Consider the following 23,464-nt stretch of genomic DNA (forward strand, 5'->3'; position numbering starts at 1 on the left):
TACCCACCCTCCCTCTTCCCTTCCCTAGAAGATTAGAGATCCTTCCAGAGAGTGTCTGCATTTACAAAGATCTACAAATGTAAAATTTCCCACATGAATGAGAGAGTATTTATTTAAATTTATCAGCGCATCTTGTCTCAGTACAATAGCAGGCTGCCTCGCTTTATTCTACAGCTGCATAGAGCTCCTTGCGGGCGGTATCCTCATTTATGAAGAGGCTCCTACATATGGCCCCTTGGGGTGTTTGCAGTCTTTCGCCATTGCAACCAGATGTGTAGGAAGTACCTTTTCCGGTCATTTGCCATAGGATGGGGGATCTGAGAGAGAAGTTCCTAGAAGTGCAACTGTGAAGGTCAAAGGAGACCTTTGTGCAGTGGAGACATGGATGGATACAGCCCAAGTCCCACAGCCCCACTACACGGGAACTTTACACGCCTCGCTCCCCGGCAAAATATTGGAACCTGCCTATGTGTCCATCTTCACCAACACAGTTGGGTCATGAGTGGAAACTGGGTCTCACTGCAGCTTGAATGGGTCTCTAAAATAGAGCTGGATGGAGTTGGGGTGGGGGGAACGCTGGGGAAACACCTGCCTGTCCTCCTGTGGCAATACCTCTGAGACGTGTCCTCTGTTCTCTGTGTCTCTCCGCAGAGCAAGCTGGTGAAGTACTTCAGCCGGCAGCTGTCCTGCAAAAAGAAGGTCGCCCTGCAGGAACGCAACGCTGAGCTGGATGGCTTCCCCCAGCTCCGGCACTGGTTCCGGATCGTCGATGTGCGGAAGGAAGTCCTTGAGGTGACCAGAGGCGAACCCTGCCCCATTGCCCCTTACCGGCTGGTAGCCAGCCCCCTCAGGCAGTGGGGTTTTGGCTGTGTCTGGCACATAGTAGGACTTGAATATGTGTGGGATGAAAATACAGAGCATCTCTGATGCTCTGAATGAATGAAGTCAGTGAGAGGGTGTTCCTAGGGACTTCCCTGGTGGTTCAGCGGTTAGGGATCTGTGCTTCCACAGCAGAGGGCACAGGTTCGATCCCTGGTCAGGAAACTTAAGCGCCCACACAGTGTAGCCAAAGAAAGAAAGAGTGTGGTTCTAGAGTCAGGTAGACCCTCTTTCAACTCTGCCACTTAAGGACTTGCTTGGTGACTTGGGTCAGATCATTTTACCCTTTAGATGGGTGCTGTCCAGCAGAATGTTCTACTATGATGGAAATATTTCATATCTATGCTGCCTGATGCAGTGGCCACCAGCCAGATGTAAGCTACTGAGCACTGGAACTGTGGTCAGTGCATGTGACTGAGGAACTGAATTTTTAATTGTATTTAATATTCATTAGTGAGGCCAGTGGCCACTGTACCAGGCAGCACAGTCTTAAGATGTTAGTTTTCTCTTCTGTTAAATGGGATAATGACTGTCTTCTCTTCCTAAGTAGTTGGTGTGATAAAATGAGATAATTGGTGTAAAATGTTCAGACCATAGTCTGAGACCTAATTGTACACAGGAAATGTCAACTTACTATTATTATTATTATTGTCATTGCTGTCGTTGAAAACTTAGGAAGTAATGGGTTTTCCAGTGACAAAAACCAAAACACCTGTTGTCTTGTGTCCACCCTCCAGGGTGGACCACATCCTTAAGGTTTCAAGGGTGGTGAAATTTCCTTACCCTCTGGGATCTTGGGTCCCCACTGTTATCAGTGACTGCATGGAACCTTTCCACATTCATTGAATCTTCTGGGCCAGGCATGGTATTGAGGGCTTTACATGCAGGATCTCAGCTCTGGAGAGTGTTCAGACCCTCACGATGACCTTTGAGGTTGGTCTGACTGTTACCCCATTGTCCAGAGCAAGGAACTGAGGCTGGAAGATGGAGGGACTTGCCCTGCTAGTGAGTGGGAGGGGCTAGCAGGAAAAGCCAGCTCAGATAGACTCCAGAGGGTGAAGTGGGAAGCACGGTGCTTTCTCCTTGTTTTCCTGATGCGGGGGCCTTTCTGAGCTGGGGAGAGGGCGTGCTGGGTGTGCCCCTTGCCTGCAGGGCCAAGTGCTGTTTCTCAAGGCACTCCCTGCTTCCTTCTCTGAGAGCCCTGAAAGATCCTCTTCTGCCTTTTGTCTTTTTTGACCTCGTCCTCAGTGTAATCTTGCCTGAACCCACCACATCTAACAGTCCTGAACTGGGGACTCAGGACCCTCCCACGTCTCCCCATCCTCTCCATTCTCCCCACCCCGTCTTGTGCCTGTGCACCAGATGGTGTATGCATCTGTGTTTCTTACTGTCATTCCCAGGATGGTGGTTTCTTGTGAATACCCTTCAAATGAAAGGTCTCATAAAAGTTCAAGCAGTACATTTTATTTGCTTGACCCTGTATACACTTTTCAGAGGCTTTTGAAACCATTTATCAAGTGAGGCGAGTAAGACGGAGACTAATCTTCAGGGGTTGAAAACTAGTGGCCCTCTGTCTTATCTTGTATCTGATGCACAGATTTTTTTTTTTGTCTGAAAAATTATTTTTGAGCCCATATGTAAAAGTTGAGAGGGTTTGCATTAAAAACCCAGGTCTTCGACTTCTCTTGAAAAATCGGAATTGCTGACACACAGAACTGAATTTGTCTGGTGTCAGTCTGCCCCTTAGGAAATCGCAGGCGAGTTTGCAGCTTTGCTCATTTACGTTTACCTGGGCTGCAGGTGCTTGAGCTCAGGCTCTCATCTTAGATTGTTGCAATAAACGAAGTCCAGGGCCATCCACCAGGCGGTGTGGACGGAGCAGGTTTTCCAGCTCTCCCTCTGCAACTCCCGCATATGTCCACAAGAGGGCCACCTTCTGCGGAGGAACAGGCACTTTAGAGAACGCTCCCAAGAGAGACTGCCTGGGTTCAAACTTACTCTCTCTGTGACCCTGGGTAGTGGTCTAACTTTTCTGAATTCTAGTTTCCTATGTACAGTCTGGTGATAATGGTAAAAGTACCTGCTTTACGTGGCCTTTGTGGCCTTGAAGGAAAATCCACGAAAAGCACTTAAAGTGGTGTTACATCTATTTCGTTTATTATTATTATATCCAACAGAAATGCTTCTCCTCTTTTGGCTCAAGCATGTTAAAGCCTTCTGCATTTTTTTTCCTGTCATTTTTCCTTTTGTGATGTGTGGGTGTGAGCTGTAAACTTTAGTGTAAATTGAGTATTTTGGAGGATACATAATAGGATTAAAACACGCAAGTGACTCTTGCAGCAAAGTGGAGAATTCTTTTATGTTGTGAATCATCCCTTCTAAATGTATCTCGTTTTATATCAATACTTCCAGATCTTGGTCCATCACCTTTCTTAAAGTGGCGCTACCCCTGTAACAGTCCCTATTTGAGAAAGCTTCTATGTGACTCATTACTGTTCTCTCCACCCCTGACCTAGTGAGTTGGAAAGGCAGTGACTGGGTTTCAGCTTTTGCCTGGCAGCTGTTTTTTGTTTTTTGTTTTTTTTTGTGCCGATGCGGTTTTCATCTTTCTGTTGTAATACATAGATATGGCCACAAGAGGGCAGAACTACTCCACAGTAGTGCCTCAGAATCGCCATTCTTTGATATCTCAAACTCTTTCAAAATAAAAATAATACGTAAAAACATTGGTTATCATTAAGTGCTATAATGTGAAGTCTAGTTTTTGTGAATACATAAACATAGAAATTGACAAATTTCGAGGTGTGTCCGTTCTGTAGTGTACAGAGACACACGGTTTGGGGGAGGGGAATGGTTGCTGACAGTGATGAAGGGACGTCTGACCCACACGTTTGTACTCGGGAATCTTCCTTTTCTTTTCCCAGCCCTTGTCTTCAGAGGTGTCCTTTTCCCCCACTCCATGCAATGCTCCCCTTTGTCTTAGGTTGCAAAATCTTGCCTCTAGTCGGGCTCAGACACAAACCCTGTTTCACTGACAGCATTGAACCACCCATAGGGTTCCAGCCCCCATTTCCCCTTAGGGCTCCTGAACCCCCAATCTGAACCCTATAATGTGTGTGGCTTGGAAAAAAAGAAGCAGGGAATGGAGACCAGCCATCAGGAGACTGGGGCTGTCTGGTTTGCTCTGCTCTGAGGTTACCCGGGATTTGCGGCAAGTCAGTGCAGTCCAAGCCGGGCAGGAGGCATGCAGAACCCTCCCAGATGAGTAAACTGGAGCCTTCCCCATAAGGAGTTCAGGAGCTGGATAGGCAGATAGACAGGTAATTAACGGCCACCATTTACAGAGCTCTCTAACGGTGTGGATACATAGCATATTGAGCATATGTGTTACTTTACAAAGCTCATGAGCTTAAGATTCCCATTTTACAGGTGAGAAAAGTGAGGCTCAGAGAGATTAAGTTATTTGCCCAGGGTCATCTAGCTACCGAGTGGCAAGGCTGAGATTCAGATCCAGGCCTGTCTGACTCCAAGACAGCAATCCCAAGCAGACGTCCACCCAGAGCTTGGCGTTCCGCTAGGTACCACTAGAGGGCGGCATGGAGGCCTCCTCTCAGGGCGCTTCGGGTCTGGTTACCCTCCTCTCTCTTCCCTCCTTTAGGAGATCACCCCGGGCCAGCTGAGTCTGGAGGACCTCTTGGAGATGACAGATGAGCAGGTGTGTGAGACCGTGGAGAAATACGGGGCCAACCGGGAGGAGTGTGCCCGCCTCAATGCCTCCCTCTCCTGCCTCCGGAACGTCCATATGTCAGGTGAGCAGACCCGTGGGGATGGACGCTCGTCCCTAGCATGCGCCGGCATTCCCGCGGGTTCCTGTTCCCGCACCTGCAGGCCAGGTTGAGGCGGAGTCGGTTCTGGATGGTGTGTGCTGCTCATGAGCAGAGGAAAGGGGCCTGGGGTTCGGAGCCAGAGGTGGTCAGGGCAGCTGCTCTTGCCCACCCTTCTGAGGTCGTTCGGCATTTGGTTCTGGATAATTAAGGTCCAGATACGGAAATATTGGACGTGTGTGAAAGTTGAGGGATCTTTTTACTTTAGACATTGTGACGTGCCTTTGTATTTAGGATCACCATCTAACTTATTTTCTTAAATAAATAATATAAATTCATTGTAAAATAAGTTGAAAAAATAGATAAAATAGCAGCCCCAAGTCCCCACCCTCTACTGTTATCGTTTTGGTATAGTTTTTGGTGTAATTCTTCCTGACAAATGGGTGTGTATGTAGTGTCTTTAAGTGGTCAATGATAAAACCATAAAATTAGGGCTAGCCATACATATGATTTTAAAACCTACTTTTTTCACCCAGCAAGATAAGCTCTCACTTATCAGTTTGAGGTCCAAATATATTGTCATCTTCCTTTGCTATTTCTCATTAATTGCTCAAATCTCTGTTTGCCCTGATTAATAAGACATCAAAAATCGTCCTGATTGAGACTTCCTGCTTTCCTCTAGTCTCATGATTTTCCCACAATTTGCGGGGCCTTTTCAGTCCTAAGAGATCAGCTCTGCAAACAACCAAAGAAAAGCATTATTGGTCCACATGCGCTGTTGTTTCAGTTCCTGCCACAAGGAGTCACTGCTGAGCACCAGTCTGGCACAGTCAGGTGGATGTTCATAGGTGCCCTCGATGGATTCAACATGCAACATTTGACGAGTATTTATGGAATGACTGTATGTGCCAGCAGGGCTCGGTATATGGAAGTGGACAGAGTAGAACATGTTTGAAGCAGGTCATTGGGCCAGCTCCCCCACAGATGGCTTTTTGTATTCTTTCTTGCTAGCGGATTCTAACAATGGCTACAGTCACCATCAGGTAGCCCTGAGGTGGCATATTTGCTGGCATTTGGTGGCATTCCTGGCCTCTGTCCACTAGACACCAGTAACACACCCTGTCACGACAAACAGAACTGTCTCTAGGTGTTTCTAAATGTTCCAGGTAGGGTACACAATTACCCCCGGTTGACTAACTATAAAGGTCATGTTATTCTTCACTCTAGTACAATGCTATTGACTCACCTAATATTTGCATAGTTAAGAAAGGCACTCAGCGCAGACAAAACCTGCTTCAAGGTGACTTCTCTCCCCCTGCTGTGAGAAGCAGCTGGCAGTTTTCTCACCCTTAAAAAATTGCACCGAATTGCAGTATTGTATCACAAACATCTTCCTCTGTCAATAAATGCATTTGCTGCTCATTTTTAATGCCTGAATTCTGCCACCATTTATTTCACCCACCTCCTAGAAAGGTACATTGTGTCTGTTTTTTCTCCTATGATAAGCATTGCTGCAGTGAACAGTTTTGAGTGTTAACTTTAGGTACATCCTTGGTGATCCCTGTAGTGTGAATTCATGCGAGTGGGGTTCCAGCAAAGTATGTCCATATTTTAAAACTTCTGGTGAACCTTGCCACATGACCTCCCCAAAATTTGTGCCAATTTTTGCCTCTCTCCCACCCCTACCCCCCTACAATGTTTGAGGGTAAGCATTTGAAGTTAGGTTCTTAATTGCTTTTCAGAGTTAATATCTTCTCTTCAGAACTGTGCTGCTGAGTTTGAGAAAGTCCTTATAAATGAGCTGGACCCCAGTTCCTCCTGAGAAAGGGGTTTATGTCACTTCGCCATGGGCTGGACCATCATCCTCTGTAACATCCGGGGCTGGCTGAGACCTGAGAAGGCCTCTAATCTGGTGTTTTCCAAAATTTTTTGATCAAGATGCACAGGAACAAATATGACTTATGTTGCAACCCTTTCAGTTCAGTTCAGTTCATTTCAGTTCACTCGCTCAGTCGTATCTGACTCTTTGCCACCCCATGAATTGCAGCACACCAGGCCTCCCTGTCCATCACCAACTCCCTGAGTTCACCCAAACTCATGTCCATCGAGTCGGTGATGCCATCCAGCCATCTCATCTTCTGTCATCCCCTTTTCCTCCTGCCCCCAATCCCTCCCAGCATCAGAGTCTTTTTCAATGAGTCAACTCCTCTCATGAGGTGGCCAAAGTATTGGAGTTTCAGCTTTAGCATCATTCCTTCCAAAGAACACCCTGGACTGATCTCCTTTAGGATGGACTGGTTGGATCTTCTCGCAGTCCAAGGGACTCTCAAGAGTCTTCTCCAACACCACAGTTCAAAAGCATCAATTCTTTGTTGCCTAGCTTTCTTCACCGTCCAACTCTCACATCCATACATGACCACTCGAGAAACCATAGCCTTGACTAGATGGACCTTTGTTGGCAAAGTAATGTCTCTGCTTTTGAATATGCTATCTAGGTTGGTCATAACTTTCCATCTAAGGAGTAAGCGCCTTTTAATTTCATGGCTGCAATCACTATCTGCAGTGATTTTGGAGCCCCCAAAAATAAAGTCTGCCACTGTTTCCACTGTTTCCCCATCTATTTCCCATGAAGTGATGGGACCAGATGCCATGATCTTCGTTTTCTGAATGTTGAGCTTTAAGCCAACTTTTTCACTCTCCTCTTTCACTTTCATCAAGAGGCTTTTTAGTTCCTCTTCACTTTCTGCCATAAGGGTGGTATCATCTGCATATCTAAGGTTATTGATATTTCTCCCAGCAATCTTGATTCCAGCTTGTGTTTCTTCCGGCCCAGGGTTTCTCATGATGTCCTCTGCATATAAGTTAAATAAGCAGGGTGAGAATATACAGCCTTGACGTACTCCTTTTCCTATTTGGAACCAGTCTGTTGTTCCATGTCCAGTTCTAACTGTTGCTTCCTGACCTGCATATAGGTTCCTCAAGAGGCAGGTCAGGTGGTCTGGTATTCCCATCTCTTTCAGAATTGTCCACAGTTTCTTGTGATCCACACAATCAAAGGCTTTGGCATAGTCAATAAAGCAGAAATAGATATTTTTCTGGAACTGTCTTCCTTTTTCCATGATCCAGCAGATGTTGGCAATTTGATCTCTGGTTCTTCTGCCTTTTCTAAAACCAGCTTGAACATCTGGAAGTTCACGGTTCACGTATTGCTTACACACATGCAAATACACAAACACACATGTACACATTCACAGACACGAGGAAAAGGAGTTTCATGAAGTAGTCTTCATTCCTACTGTGCATGGCATTTTGTGCACTCTTTTCTGATGTATTCCATATCATTTACTGAATGCTGGTGATGACCCACCACTTTGATCTCACACCCCACTTTGGACTTTAAGCCACAGTTCAAAAAGATATTGATCTTATTGATCATCCTGCCACCACCAGCCCTTCCCAGGCAGCTAAGATTCCTTCAACGATGCCCTACCTCTGATGCCACCCTTTGAGCCACTGGGTCCTCTAAGGGCTGTGCTCATGCCCAGATTCTTCCAGCACCAAGGTCAGCTTGGGGAGAACCTCAGTGCAGTAAAGCACTGTCCACTCAGCTCTGAGTCTCTCTCTCTTTTTTGCTGCACCTTGTGACACGTGGGATCTTAGTTACGCCACCACGGATGGAACCCATGCCTGCTGCACTGGAAGGCAGAGTCTTAACCCCTGGAGCACTGAGGAAGTCCCTGAGTCTCCTTAATATCAGTATTGTACTTTACTTCTGCTCTTTGTTGATGTTATGGTGCCACCTTTCAGATTTTAATTTAAACTTTTTTAAAGAGTGTTTTTTTCCTAAATGGATGCCTCTCTTCCTTAGTAGACTTAAAGCTGCAAGAGAACAGGGATTGTATCTGTTTTTGTTCACCATTTTATTCCTAGCTGTATAGCTAACCTGTAGGAGGGACTCAGTAAATATCTCAATACACCTTCTGCCCTCATGTAGCACAGGAAGACTCCCCAGTGCCTGCACGTACAGGCTCTCTTATGGATGCCAGGCTCCTCAGATTCCAGCTCCCTTCTGGAAGCCCACTGTTCACATTTCCCCCCGCAAGTCCTAAATACCCAGTTAATCTATTAGTTACTTAGGGTTTCCTAGATCAGACATGGATTTCCCATCTCGACACCCACCCCCCTGGCTAGAATTCCATTCCGCTTTGTCCTCCTGATGAATCCCTGCTTATCCTCACAGCCAGCTCCTGCCTCTAAGCTCCCGCGCCTTATTGAGTGAATGGATGAAAGATTGGTTCTACCACCGACTGACCGTGTCTAACAGTGACTTCCAGTGCCCTTGACTCACGCCCTCATCTGACCTACCTCTCTGAAGCAGAAGCGGTTGGCCGCATGCCTTTCACCCCTCTGTTGCTGGCAGCGGGCCCAGGTTACTTGCCTGTGGTGAAGGAAGTTTGGGAAGACCACCTGAAGCGCTTGCTACTCATCTCCAGCAGGGGGAAGCAATGAGCCACCCTTCAACAATCCTTGCTTTACCTTCTCTTCTCTCAGAAATTACTGTTAGTTCCTTGAGGCTTCAAACTCTCTGGGGAGCTGGATGGTTCCTGCCATTTCCCCCCCGCTTCACCTTAACCAAAAATGTATCCCAAACTAGGGGAAAACACACACACACACACACAAAAACACACGTGAGTCTTTCCCACCAGATTCTTGTTTCTTGAGGGTCATACCATATTCATCTTTGGTATCCCGACGTCTCAGCCAGAAAGCTGGAGCTTCCAACAGTCAGTGAAATCAGATATTTAAAATTCTTGTGTGTAGTGGGGACTCAATGTGTGCTGAGTGACTGAAGGAATAAAAGTTGTGTTGAGAAACCCATCTGGAAACCAAGCTTGTGGAGACAAGGGAGCTTTCTCTTTGGCCAGGAATGAGTGTAAGCTCTGCCTCTGTCTCAGAGCATAGGGGCAGCTTGATTTTAGGGTGGTTAACTCTAATCTTAGTTTTTCTCCTTGGGTTCTGGGGCTCTCCTTATTTCCAGGTTCCCAAGGAACCCCAAAGATAAGAAAGCTTAACCCTTTCATCTCTTCTCACATTTGTTAGATCAGCTTTTGCCTGACACCAAAGGATACTCAATCCTCCCTTCGACAAGCTCCAAGGACCCCGAAGCCAGGGTGTCTTAACCTTTCCTTATCACATCAGCTGTGACCTGAAACCGGAAAGCATTCATTCGCTCACTTAACAGAATTTATCAATGCTTCAAGTATGCCGGGCACTCTCTGAAAACACGTGCTTAGATATATGTCTTCGTGGAGTTTACATTCTAGTAGGGGGAGACGGGCAATAAGTTATATCATAATAAGCACGTACATTATAAAGCGTGTTAGACTAAGAGCTGTGGCGAAAATGGAAAGTTGAGCTGGTGAAGGGGGATCAGTAGTGTCCCCTGGGAACAGGGGACAGCTGTCATATTAAAAAGAGTGATCAGGCAGGCCTCCCTCCCTGTCATTGTTTTCCTTTCCAGGGTCTCCTCAGTCCTCAGTCGTCTGCTCGGAGTGTGGAACCTGGCATCAGACAAACCTATCAGCTGGGTGACTTTGAGTTCGGTACCTCCTGATTCTGAGCTTAGTTTCGTGAGTAGAGTGGAGATGACGATTATTTCCACCCCACTGACTTTTGGGTGGATTACAGGAGATGATGCAGGCAGTGAGAGACGCTCGAGTTTGATCCCTTGGTTGGGAAAATCCCGCTAGAGCAGGGCATAGCAACCTGCTGCAGTATCCTTGCCTGGAAAATCCCATAGACAGAGGAGCCTGCAGACTACAGTCCATGTGGCCTCAAAAGAGCCAGACACGACTTAGTGACTAACACAAGGGTGGAGGTGATGGTCATTTCCACCCCACTGATTGGGTGGCTTGCAGGAACTGATCGGGCAGGGCACCGTTCCTGGTCTGGGTTAAGTACACTGTTGCTTTTGCTGTCATTATTGTCGTAATTATCACCGTCCCACAGCCACCATCAGCACCGTTCCTGCTTCAGTTCCCACGATCACCATCATCGCCATCACCGTCATCACCGGCATCATGACCACCATGACTGTCATTGGAGCCTCTAGCCTTTCTCTGCCCCCAGCTCACTTTCCTCCACCTTCTTTCCATTCTCTCTCTCTTTTTTCCTTCCAAAGGGACCCTGGGCTTCCATTTTCTAACTCCACTCTCTAATTCTTCATTTCTCTTCCCTCTGAGCCACTGTCTTCCTCAACCTTGATGATTCTTTAGAACCTATTTCCCACTTTTCACTGGCTTGATTGTTCTCTCGTGGTGGCCCACCTTTCCCTGGCTAAAAAAATAAAAAATAGAAGTCCAAGCTACACCCCACTGCTGCAGTCACTATAGACCTGAGGTCCTAGGGTGAAACTGACTTCGCTGCTAGAAGAGTATGTTCTCGCCATTCTTCCCGTGCCCCGCCCCCCAGCTCCCTCCAGCCCAAGGCCTGAGACCTTGGATACAAAGGCCAGGGGCTCCCTTCCCGACCTTTCCTTTCCTGAGTCGCAGCTGCCTTACCAGAGGAAAGCCTGGTGGGGGCATGGCTCCGATGTCAGACTGCTGTTGCCGTGGCTTGCTTTCTCTTTTCCGAGGCTTCCTCTTTCTCTCTATGCTGTTTCTTGGCTTTTTGATTATTTTCAGCCTAATAATACATGGTCACGTGTGTCTTCACTTTCCTAGGGGAAAAACCAGGTTCAAGATGAAGGAAGACCTTGCTTTTCTCCCTTTTCCTCACCCTTCCCTCATGTCCATGTGTCAAGCACTCACTACACATCTGATACTGTGCTGGGTTCCAGGGCTTGAGGACTCTCTTGGAACTTCAGCCTGGAGCTGAGACCAAGAGGAGGAGGAGGAGGAGGAGGTCTCCTGATGACTCTGGGATGGTGGGATCATGTGGAAGTGCATTGCTTCCACAAGGGAGCATGGAGCATCCCAGGCGTGGAGAGACCAGTGTAGGCCTGGCTCACTGGGAATGCTGGGGAGAGAGGTTGGAGCTGGGGTCAGACCGAGGGCAGGCCAGCCCTCAGGGTGGACCAGGGCATGGAGCTTGCATGGCAGGGTTTTGAGTTGAAGATGCCTGGATCCCTTGTCTAGTTTTCAAACAAACACTGGCTGCAGATTGGGTGGGTGGCTCGGAGTGAGATGCCAGGAAGTGTCAGAGGAGCCCGGGGGTGCCACTGGCAGGCAGGTGTCCTGGGGGCTTGCTTTCTTGATCACCCACCCCAGCTCCTCCTCCCCTAAAGGTTCGGGTTGGTGGAGGGTCAGAGAACCGGCAGCCAGGAGACAAACAGGAGGCAAAATGGCCCCAAACTGGGACAGCCTCAGATGCTCTCTGGTTTCTCCGCAGTTTGGGGACTGAATGAAGCCCACCAGGACCCCACCTTCCCTCCACTGGAACAAAGTGTAGGCGCCGTCTTGATCGCCCCATTGTTTCAGTTGCTTCTAACTTTGGGAGGGCTAGGCTGGGTGGCGCAGGACGAGCTGCCCCTCTTGCAGCCCCCCAAGTTTGCTGTGTTCCAGTCCCTGTTCGTTCTCCAGAGTTTTGTTTCGTGGGTTATCAGGAATCCCTGGAAACAGCATGGCCCCGTGTTAGGACTCTTGATGCAGGTGACCAAAACCTAAAGTGATCACCCTCATGCAGACACAGCTCATTCATTCACCCCCAAAATTACGATTGAACGTCACAGCGGGGGACAAGAGACACGGTAGTGGGCATGGCAAGCCAGCTCCCACGGACCTTGTTGTGTTCTAGACCTGAGCCATCCATTACAGCAGCCACTAGGCTCATGTGGCAAATTAAAGTTATATTCATTAAAGTGAAATAAAATTAAAATATCACTTCTTCCGGGGCGCTAGTCACTCTTCAGGTGATCCATCGCCACCTGTGTCTAGTGGCTCCCCTATTGGAACAGCCCCGGCTTCTAGGTCATTTCCGTCATCACAGAAAGTTCTGTTGGAACGCTCTGCTCTAGAATATACAGAGAGAAACAATAAGCAAGAGAAGTAACAAACGGTGATCAGTTTTGTGCAGAGAATTACAGGAGAGTGCTGTGATGGTGACTCGGTGGCTGGTTCTGGTGGGGAGGCCACAGAGGGAGTGGCAGGCAGGGCTCCACCAGAGAAGCAGAGCCCCAGGGCGGCACCCCGTCCGGGGCCCAACCTGCCCTTCCCGACCCGGCCTCCTCTCCTGCTTCCTTGAAGGCTGCCTTTTGCCCACTTGGTGCTTCCCTTGCAGTAACCAGCTCTGGCTTTTGTGGACCTCCCCACCATCCCTCTGAGATGAGAACAAAGACAGCCTGGCTCCCTGCTGTCGCCTCTGATCAGCACCAGGGTTGCGCCCAGCAGGTGCTGAGCAGAGCTGGGCACAAAACCGACCCTGAACTTGTACTGTACGGTCTGCGGGGGCTGAGCTGTTTGAGGATTGTGGTTCCACGTGCACCGCACTGGACGAGCCAGGTCAGACCCAGACGGACCGTCACATCCGTAATCAGATCACAGCTCCTCCTCCCAGGCTCTCCATGTCTTCACCAGCCCACCACGCCCGGCTCCCCTGACTTTGCTTTTCCTTGGAAGGCCTGCCTCAGGGCCTTTGCATGGGTATTTTTTCTGCCTGGAATGCACTACCCTAGTCTGCCTGTGGCTAATTCCTTGTCACTTGGGTCTCAGCTCAAATGCAACCTTCTCCTGGTCCCACCTCCCTCTCAATCACTCATTTCTTCACGGTCCCTATCATAAATACAATGATTTTTTTGCTTAAATGTTTGTTTCTCTACCTCTTCTCACTAGAACAGACCTGAATATGCATCAGAATCCCCCAGAAGGCTCGACCCCCAGAGTCCCTGGTTCAGCCAATTTGGGGCAGCACCCAGGAATCTGCATTTTTTGACAGTTTCCCAGGGGATGCTGCTGCTCCTGGTTTGGGGCCTGCACTGTGAGAACCACTGTGCTGGAATTGTCCCAGGGCCTGACTCAGAACCAGAGTGTCAGGAGGAGTTACTGAGCGACTAAATGAGTGACGGTCCATGGTAATGGTCACAGCAAATACTGCATTCTTGCCGGGCCAAGAGCTGTTCTGGGTAACTGACATGCAGCCTTAGCTTACTTAATTGTTTCCACAATCTCGTGAAGTCTACGTGATTCTATTTTCTGGTAAGAACGCTGAGGCTCAGAGTCACACAGCAACTGAGTCTCAGAAACAGGGTTTGTGGAGAAGGAAATGGCAACCCACTCCAGTATTCATGCCTGGGAAATCCCAGGGACAGAGGAGCCTGGCGGACTATAGTTGATGGGGTCGCAAAGAGTCGGACAGGACTGAGCGACTAAGCGTATTCCAGTGTCATATCCTGGCTTTGGGTTTCCCAGAGACAAAATCAAATCAGCTTAGTGGAAGAGCTTACCCCAGAGAAAGTACAGCATATCAATTCATAGAATATAAGAGGGAAGAGATTGCTAGTCCTGATGCCCTGAAAACACTGGTATTTCAGACTTCATGGTTAGTTCTTTGAGTGGCTGAATTGCTTTAATATCTAGATTTTATCTGAGGAGTCAGAAATCCCAAACCACATTTATTTTATATAAACATTAAATCCAGACCAGCCAAACAAGGAAAACACAAAACACAGAGTTTGAACCTGGGTCCATCTGACTCCTAAGCCATGGCTCCCTCCTAGGAGAGAGGTGAGGGCAGCTTTCCCCTTACCTCTGAGAGCTCCATGTGTCTCCCTCCGTTTGCTCGGCTGAAGTGACCGCCCTTGCCGGGGGAAAGGGGTTGCAGAGATGTAACAGCTTAAGCCAGAACAGAGATAAAAAGAAAGAACATAAAGCCTGAATGATATGTAGCTACCAAACTGCCTGTTTGCAGAGCGCCTTCAGTTGTAGTAAGAACCCACACACAGATAGCTCCTTTCGATTCTCACAACCAGTTGAGTGGTAGGTAGGCAGACCAGGATGAGTACCCATTCCACAGATGGGAGCACTGAGGAAAAAAGAAGGTTACTCTGAGCCACCCAGGATCTCACAGAGCTGGGACTGGAACAGCAACGTCCCCTTCCTGCTTCTCAGTGCAGAACCTCTTCTCTTGTCTGCTGTCAGGAGTGGGATGGGGATGATGGCAGTGGCCGTGTTTCCCCTCCAGGTGGGATCCTGAAGCTGGGGAGAATGGGGTGCTGCCCCAAGCTGGGCATGGCTGGGAAAGCTCAGGAATCCCTAGATCTGCTTCAGAGTCTGGGGAGACTCCCCCCTTTTCCTGGCAGGGTTAAGTCTGACTTGGTGACTATTTCTGCCCTTTTCAGCCATGGAGGCATCCTCAGGTATATGAATGTGTTTGAAAAGTTCAGTAAATGTGCAGGAGGAAGGTAAAAAGGGCAGGGATGATGGAGAAAGATGTTATGATGTCATGATGTTATTTGGAACCGAGCTATTTTCCCCTCTCCCTAAAATGTCCCAATGTTGTGACAACACATTGCTGGAAACTATGAGAGGATTCTAGTTCGTAATAGTCATGCTTTTTACTCAGGTAGTTTTTTCCCCCCATTGTTTAATAGTAAATAAACTATTTACTATTTAAATAATTTTCCTATTTACTGACTTATAATCTTATATGAGAAGTATCCAAGCTATTGTTTGGGGAAGGGAAAAACAAGGCTTTGTTTTGACCATAATTTGCATGTTAGTATTTTAAATATGGATTCATAGGAGGAATAATGTCTGGAAGGAAACACTTGGATATTTAGCACAGTTTTTGGATTAGGGTAATTGCGATTTCTCTTCTGCTTGTCTGCTTTTTCTATCTTTCTGGGTAAGGAACAAACAGTTGTGTAATTTAAACAAAAAAGGAAAAAATTCCTCCTTGAACCCAGTTTGTTTAGCTCTTTCTGTACCCACCCCTTCGGTTATTTCAACAGTTTCTTTGTTGATTAACCCCTTTCTTTGCACCTGTTCAAAAGGGAAAACTTCCTGCTGCAATTTCCTGAAGTGAAATTCCCCGTAGCTTAGACAATTCTTGATGATGCCCCAAAAGCAATTTATATGCCACCACTGCTGGGAAGGCTTCCTAGATTGCCCCTTCTTCACTTTGTGTTAATGATCCCACAGTTCTATGTCTTTTTTTTTTTATGTGGACCATTTTTAAAGTTCTTATTGAATTTGTTACATTGCTTCTGTTTTATATTTTTTTTCTGGCTGTGAGGTATAGAGTATCTTAGCTCCCTAACTAGGGCTCGAACCTGAACCCCCTGCATTGAAAGGTGAAGTCTTAACCACTGGACTGCCAGAGACATCCCTCTTGTAGTTGCTTTGATATAAAAGTCTCTCAGATTAGAGATTCCTCATTAGCAGGAGCCATCACAAATAGCAATTAAGTTATTAAAAGCATGCTCTGTATCAGGTATCATTCTAAGCTGATTTCAAGGATAACTTCACTTAATCTTCAGAACTTGACCATGAGATAGGGAATGTTGTAGTCCCCAGTTTTCAGATAAGAAGACTAAGGAGCAGGGAGGTGAACCTACTGACCCAAGGTTACGTGAAGTGACTTGCAGAGCACCAGGATTGGAGCTTTGGCTGACCACAGGCTCTTTTTTCTTTCTCTCTTTTTTTGTGTGGCTTCTTTTGTTTCCTATAAATTACTTAACACAGTAGCAAAAGTACCACTGAAGCAGTTAACAAATACATGGAAGTAAAAGTCTCTCAGTTGTGTCTGACTCTGCGACCCCATGGACTATACAGTCCATGGAATTCTCTAGGCCAGAATACTGGAGCGGGTAGCCTTTCCCTTCTCCAGGAGATCTTCCCAACCTGGGGACAGAACCCAGGTCTCCCTCGTTGCAGGGAGATTCTTTACCAGTTGAGCCACAAGGGAAGCCCAAGAATATTGGAGTGGGTAGCCTATCCCTTCTCCAGTGGATCTTCCCGACCCAGGAATCGAACCGGCAACTCCTGCATTGCATTGCAGGCAGATTGTTTACCAACTGAGCTATCAGTGAAGCCCTGAACAAATACATAAGCAGTCATAATTTAATCATGGAAATGATGCTCTTGCAGGGAGAGGTTGGTGCATTTCTAGATTTGCTCCAGGAGAGAGAAGTGAGAAACAGATGTTTTCTGCCTATATCACTGAGGGCTTGTGTGGTGGAGATAACAAACAGATAATGAAAGAGAATTCACTCTGAATCAGGGGTCACTGGCCAAATTCGGCCATCTACCTGCTTTCGAAAATAAAGTTTTATTGGAACATTGCAACACCCATTTATTTACATTGTAAAATAAAATTCACATTTTATGTCAAGATAAGAAAAATTTGAACATAAAAAAGTTTTCTCTGCCCTGTGACCTCTCCTCTCAGCTCTACTGTGCTTTGCTTCTCTACATTATGTGGTGACCAACCTTCTCCATTGGCAGAAATACCTGTTCAACCGTAAAAAGCAACATTCTCCTAGCATCAACAGGACAACACAAAGAGAACATTTCTTCTTGGTCTTAAGAGGCCACGATGATGCTTGGATCTGGATTGTGTAAACTGTCAATAATGTGCCATTTAATGTACAGCCCTCTGTCTCAAAAAACTTACATGACTGTGCCTTGACTTCTAACAGGCAGAACAATTCTTGGAACGTTCTGAGATGCCATTCTTGGGTTACAATCCTCAATTTCACGCAAATAAAATTTTCCATTTCTTTCTTAGATCGATGGGTTAAATGTTCAACGACAACGTATTATGTTGTCTATAGCTATTCTCACATAGCAGTGGCAGAATGGAGACCATCTGGCCCAGAAAGTCTAAAGTATTTACCTTCTGGCTTTTACAGAGGAAGTTTACTAATAACCCTTACTGTAAAAGACCAAGCAAGAGATACTAAGTGTTCTTTAAAACAAATACACACATGCTGTGTATTTGATGGGACACTGATGGTGGAGGACTCTGCCATGAGGGTGCATTACTGTTTGTGCAGTACAGCATTACCTGGAGCTGTCCTTTATCGAGCACTTACCATTCCAAATGCTCAGAGGAAGGAAGAAACGGCAGGAAGGATGGACAGGCCCAGAGAGGTTGAATAGCTTGCTCAGGGTCACACAGCTGCTACAGAATAGAACCTGCACTCAGGCCTATGCCAGACTCAGTCAAAACACTTGCTTTCAGGGAACTTCCCTGGCGGTCCAGCGGTTAAGACTCCATGCTTCCACTGCAGGGGCCGTGGGTTTGACCCCTGGTTGGGGAACTAAGATCCCACATGCCACGCTGCTGCTGCTGCGTCGCTTCAGTCGTGTCCGACTCTGTGACCCCATAGACGGCAGCCCACCAGGCTCCCCCATCCCTGGGATTCTCCAGGCAAGAACACTGGAGTGGGTTGCCATTTCCTTCTCCACACAGGTCATGCGCTGTGGCCAAAAACACAAAGTGAAACAAGCCCATGTGCTTTTATTGCAGTGTCCTGCACACCGACTTTTCTTGTCTGTTTCCGGCTAGACATGAGGTTTGGGGGGCTGGGGACCACATTGCATTTCTTGAGTGCCGCCTCGGTTGTGCCCCCGGAGGGTCACTCTCAGTTAGGGGGGGGTCTGCGGGTCTCTTTGGGCAAACATGTCACACCATCCCCGTAGGATTCTGAAGGCGGGGGCGCCTCGCACTCCAGGTCTCCCAGCTGCCTCCTTCTCAATTTGGAAAAGGAAACCCGAAATGCCTCCCTTCCCCCAGTAACACAGGCCTGTTGATGTGTCCACCCTCCACGTCAGCTCTGTCCTTGGGAACAGAGCTCAGTTTAGCTCCATCATCTGATCATCTTCTTTCTTTAGCACTTTTGTTTTTCCCTTCTCCGTCTGGTACTTTGTGGAGGAGAAATGAGGCGGACAAGCTCTGTAATCAGATACCAGGACATCCTCGGTGACAGCGACAGTTTGTTTTTCTAGCTCTAACTTCTAAAGACCTTCTGCCTTCATTGTCACGGAAGGAGACCTTCTGCCTTCATTGTCACGGAAGGCGGGGGTACTAAGTGGCAGGCTGTCTGTTTTGCTTTAAACCTTAGGCTCCTTGCTTGAAAAAGTTAGGGTCAAATCGCTGGCTGGCTGCACACACTTGGATGATTTTTCCTCCCTGTGTTTATTACCTTGGACACCATCCAATCGGGGCTAGTACATGATGACTCCTGATGGCCACCAGGGGGCGCTGCCTGACAACCATCCTTTAGCTGAGCAGAGAGTGGGGGAGGGGGAAGATCTACATTTAAGGTGCAAACTGGAAGAAGGAAGTTCAGTCTAATCATCTGAACTTTCAAATACGGAAAAAAAGAGAGTCCCGGAGAGGAGAAGGCCCTGACCCATGTACAGGATGGAAGAATGTGGGCTTAATTCTGTGTTATAGACAGAGCATCTGGGCAGGCTGAGAACCAGGGGAACTTTAGTGCCTTGTCCCAGCTGGCCTTGTGTGAGCTACACAGCATCGGAGCAGCTCCTGGTTCCTGCCTGCCTCCAGTCGGCTCAGACGAGGTCTTGCAGTCAGTAACCTTCCTACAGCCCTCTTGTCACCGAAGCTCTCGCCTCCCAGCTCCTTGCCACACTGCAAGACCAATTAAGAGAACGTGATCTGTAAGGGAGGAATGCTGAAGTGTAGTCTCCAAATAACAACTATTGGAGATGCAGCAGGAGCTCGGTAGTCAGTGGCCTCATTCCCTTGGGAGACATCTGGCAAGAGCAGGGGGCCAGACGTGGGGGTAACTCTGGCCGTAAAGGAGCCTCCTGGATGCCAGGAACAGGGTGGCCACGAAGAGAAGCAGCAGGACTTGCTTTGATCAAAATCATCATTTTAGCCTTTGCCACGTGCCCGGCATGGGGATGTAGAGATTAAAAAAACACGCGGGCTACAGTTGGCAAGGGGCTGGGCTCCTGGTTTCCTCTTCTAGCCAGCCTGGCCAGGTTTTGGCACAGTCGGGAACATGTGTGAGTTCTGAGCCTGGGGTGTGAGTTCTGAGCCTGGGATGTGAGTCCTGGCAGGGCCACTGGGCTGTACTAAAGCCAGTTCAGCCCCTTCCCCATCAGAGTCTCTGTCTTTGAAGAAACGGGCATGAAAACACCTGCCCATCAGTGTTGTCGGGAGGAATGGGGTGATGAGGCATGTTTCCTCCCCTGGCAGGGGTTGCCTCCCCCGCCCGAGCAGAACCGCACTTTGATCCTTTTGGCTGCAGTGAATCAGAAATCATATAAGCCAACTGAACGGGATGAACTGAAGGTTTCTCTCTCTGTTCCCCCAAAGGCAGGCTCCTCAGGAGCTGAAAGTTCCTGGGGCCTCAGGGCTGGTGAAGCCCACTTGCCGATGTGCGTGGGCAGCCAGCAGTCATGCCATGACTTCAGACAAGCCCCCGAATTAGCCAGAGCTAATGCCCCATGGATGGAGGGTGGGCAGTCAGCCCGTTTTATTATTTTGGAGCAGAAAAAAGATAACCCATCACAGCCTTCTTTTCATACACTTGAGAGGCTGGAAAAGTTCTCTCATTGTCTTTTACAGAACCACAAGGCTCTTATTTATTCCTCCAAAGTGACCAAGCTTCTAGACTAAAGAAAGGGCTTTTAAGGCAGGGGATCTGTCGATTTCCACAGGGTTCTTCCTCATACTGCTGACTGTCTCCGGGTATGGGGTGGCAGATATTGTGCTTAAGAACAAAGATCATTGTCTGTTAATCCCATTGATGTCATGGTCACCAGATCTCAGGCCCCAGGCAGGAGGTTTTCTTGGGCTCCTCAATGACAGCAGACAAAGGGCAGCTCAAGGTTCTCAAGTGGCACTGTCGACACTTCTGGCTCGATGATTCTTGGTGGTTGAGGCTGTCCCGTGCATTGTAGACTGTTTAGCAGCGTCCCTCCGTGCCCTGAGCTTTGATGCCAGAAGCATCCATCCTCCAACCCCCTCCTCCTTTGTGAAATCCAAAATGCTCCCCAGCGTCCTGAGATGTGCCAGGTGGAGAACCGCTGTCTTGACTTCTCCGAGGTGCTCCAGGCTTCGCCCAGCTGATGACACTCCTGCTCAGATGATGGTGGTGAGGATAAGGATGCCAAGGATGATGACAAGTGAAATATTCTGAGGCCAGATGAAAGCCAGGAAATTTTGTGAAGACTGAGGGTCTATAAAAGCACAGAAAACCGTAATTGAGTTGGACTTGGGCTTATCATGCCCAGAGCATCATTTTCCCAGGGGTCTTTAGTCAAATTTCCAGGAACCAGATGAAAGCCAGGAACCTTGATGTACCACCCTCCCTCCAGCGAGCGCACGCGCACACAGACACAGACACAGACACAGACACACACACGCTCACATTCGCATGCATAATCCTTCCCTCTCTCTCCCCAGGGACCTAGTTAAAACTTCCATCACTTCTGCATACCCTGACTTCTCCGGCCGTGACCACCTGGACCAGCCATGTGGCCTCTCTGTGCCTGTGTCTGTAAAATGTCCGGGACAGGAAGGATGGGCATGAACCCTTCCCTCGAGATTCTGTGTCTCAGGTTTGACCTTCATGCCCAGCCAGTGAGCTGAGAGCAGTGAGCACATCCCTGCTCTCACCCACAGCTGTGCGGTTCAGAAGGCAGCTTCCAGTTGTGATGGTTGTTGTTGCATGGATGCCTGAATCAGCTCAATGACACCTTGTGGGGATCCTTTGAACATAAGCTCATTCCCACCCTTGCCCTCGTCTCTTCTGCCCTCTTCTGACACCCTTCTTGGGGGCTGGCTCCTTCCCACTATGTCCTGCCAGCTCTGGTGTGCTCTCACTGCATGGTGTTCCTCTGATTACTTTCTCCGTCATTACTCGGGAAACACGGCGGGGGCTGGGAGAACCTGGGGGGATGGGCTGGGAGAACCTGGGGGAAGGGGCCGAATGCAGCCCCAGCGAGTTCCAGGGAACTTTCTAGAGGAAGGAACCAGCTACACGGAGTTCAGAGGATGACAGGCTGTGTTTGGGCTTCTTTGCCTACTTCCCGAGTTGATTATTTTGTTTTATTGCCCACCGGTGCCAACTCTCAGATCTGCTCAGGGTGTTGTTGCTTTTTTTTTCTTTCAAATCATTCTAGCTCAAAAAAATTTTTTTTAATATTTACAATATCTTTTGGGGATGTTTTGGGGCAGTATCTTCCTGAACCGTTTTGTGTTGTAAAAGCTGCCTGCAGACTTTCAGTGCCAAAATCAGTCATGCGCACGTTCTTTTTTTGGAAAGAAGGGTGTATATGTATATACAGAAAGTGGCAGGATCTGACCCAGCTTTATCCACTGTCCTTTGATCCCATGACCGGAAGGTGGAAGATGAATTTAAGTTAAGTTCTTCCTAAGCTCTGACCATGGAGAAGGCAATGGCACCCCACTCCAGTACTCTTGCCTGGAAAATCCCATGGATGGAGGAGCCTGGTGGGCTGTAGTCCATGGGGTCACTAAGAGTCGGACACGACTGAGCGACTTCACTTTCACTTTTCATTTTGATGCATTGGAGAAGGAAATGGCAACCCACTCCAGTGTTCTTGCCTGGAGAATCCCAGGGATGGGGGAGCCTGGTGGGCTGCCGTCTATGGGGTTGCATAGAGTCGGACATGACTGAAGCGACTTAGCAGCAGCAGCAGCTAGCTCTGACCATGGGCTTTATTTGGCAAGGTCTTTTATGTTCCTGGGCAATGCCAGTTCTACGAGGAGACACTGGCAAAGGCAAATTATGGCACCAGGGCCGGGCCAGAAAAGGCTGGGCCAGAGTTTAGGTTAGAGGTTTAGTTATGCAGGAAGGGCTTGGTGTCCAGTAGATTTTTTCCAAACATTCATGGTGCCAGTGAATGTGGAAAGGGAGGATTTAAAATGCCCCTCTTGCCCCTGCCTCGATGTCTCTCTCTGCAGAAATGATTGCTGTTCCCCACTGTGTCCAAGGCATTGCTCTATGCTTACAATGTGCTCAACACACAGCATATAAGGAATTTCTGTGACGGCCACCTGTTGTCCTTGTAACAACTCTGTCCAGTTGGGGCTGCCCCGTGAAAAGGGAGGAGATGGGGGTTCAGAAATGTGGATGAATTTAGCTGAGACTGCACAGCATCAGCAAGTCAGGAAGGCAGCCTTGCACTTGGGAGTTTGGAGTGAAACCACTGCTTTAATACCACGCCCCGAGGCCCTGAGGAGAGACAGGAAGGGAGTGGCATCAATTGAGAACCCAAGCGCTACAGAAGTTGCCCGGCCAAGGTCACCTGGACTGGCAGGTCTGCTTAGGCGTGAGTTTTGAGAATCATGAACTCATTGGGTGGCAGTGACCTATGGGCCCAGGTAACGCCAGTGGATGATTTGAAGCTCTGGGAGTAGATTGGAACGGAGCCGCTGACCGAGTTGCACCCGGGCTGGGCCTGGAACAAGTGGTACGTGAAGGGGAGGGAGAGGTGAAGTGACACAGGAGGGGGTGGGTGGGGACGAGGCCCGGGGCCTGAAGGGGAGTCCTGCTCTGTGGTGTCAGGCAGCTGCTGGCCAGAGTTCTCTGGATCTCTTTAGTGGGAGCAGAGTAGTAAGGAAAGTGTTAGTCCCTCAGTCCTGTCCAACTTTTTGCGACCCCATGGACTGTAGCCCACCAGGCTCCTCTGTCCATGGGATTCTCCAGGCAAGGATACTGGAATGGTTTGCCATTTCCTCCTCCAGGAGGAGTACCTGTATCTCTCCCCAAAGGAAGGACGCAGTGAGGCGATGCGTCTCAAGGCTGTGGCCCAGCCCTGGTG

General features: G+C 48.3%; 1 protein-coding gene across 1 annotated transcript in view; it reads left to right on the plus strand.

Moving 5' to 3' along the window:
• Positions 1–655: 655 nt before the first annotated feature.
• Positions 656–23,464, plus strand: part of KSR2 (kinase suppressor of ras 2) — a 348,927-nt gene continuing 326,118 nt past the window's right edge. The window contains exons 1-2 of the mRNA XM_040251625.1: positions 656–792; positions 4,538–4,688. Coding sequence (XP_040107559.1) covers positions 4,580–4,688 — 109 coding nt within the window. The 5' untranslated portion in view covers positions 656–792; positions 4,538–4,579. The remainder of the gene's footprint in view (positions 793–4,537; positions 4,689–23,464) is intronic.

This window comes from Oryx dammah, unplaced genomic scaffold, assembly GCF_014754425.2.
Source record: "Oryx dammah isolate SB20612 unplaced genomic scaffold, SCBI_Odam_1.1 HiC_scaffold_12, whole genome shotgun sequence".
In the NCBI taxonomy this organism is placed as follows: Eukaryota; Metazoa; Chordata; class Mammalia; order Artiodactyla; family Bovidae; genus Oryx; species Oryx dammah.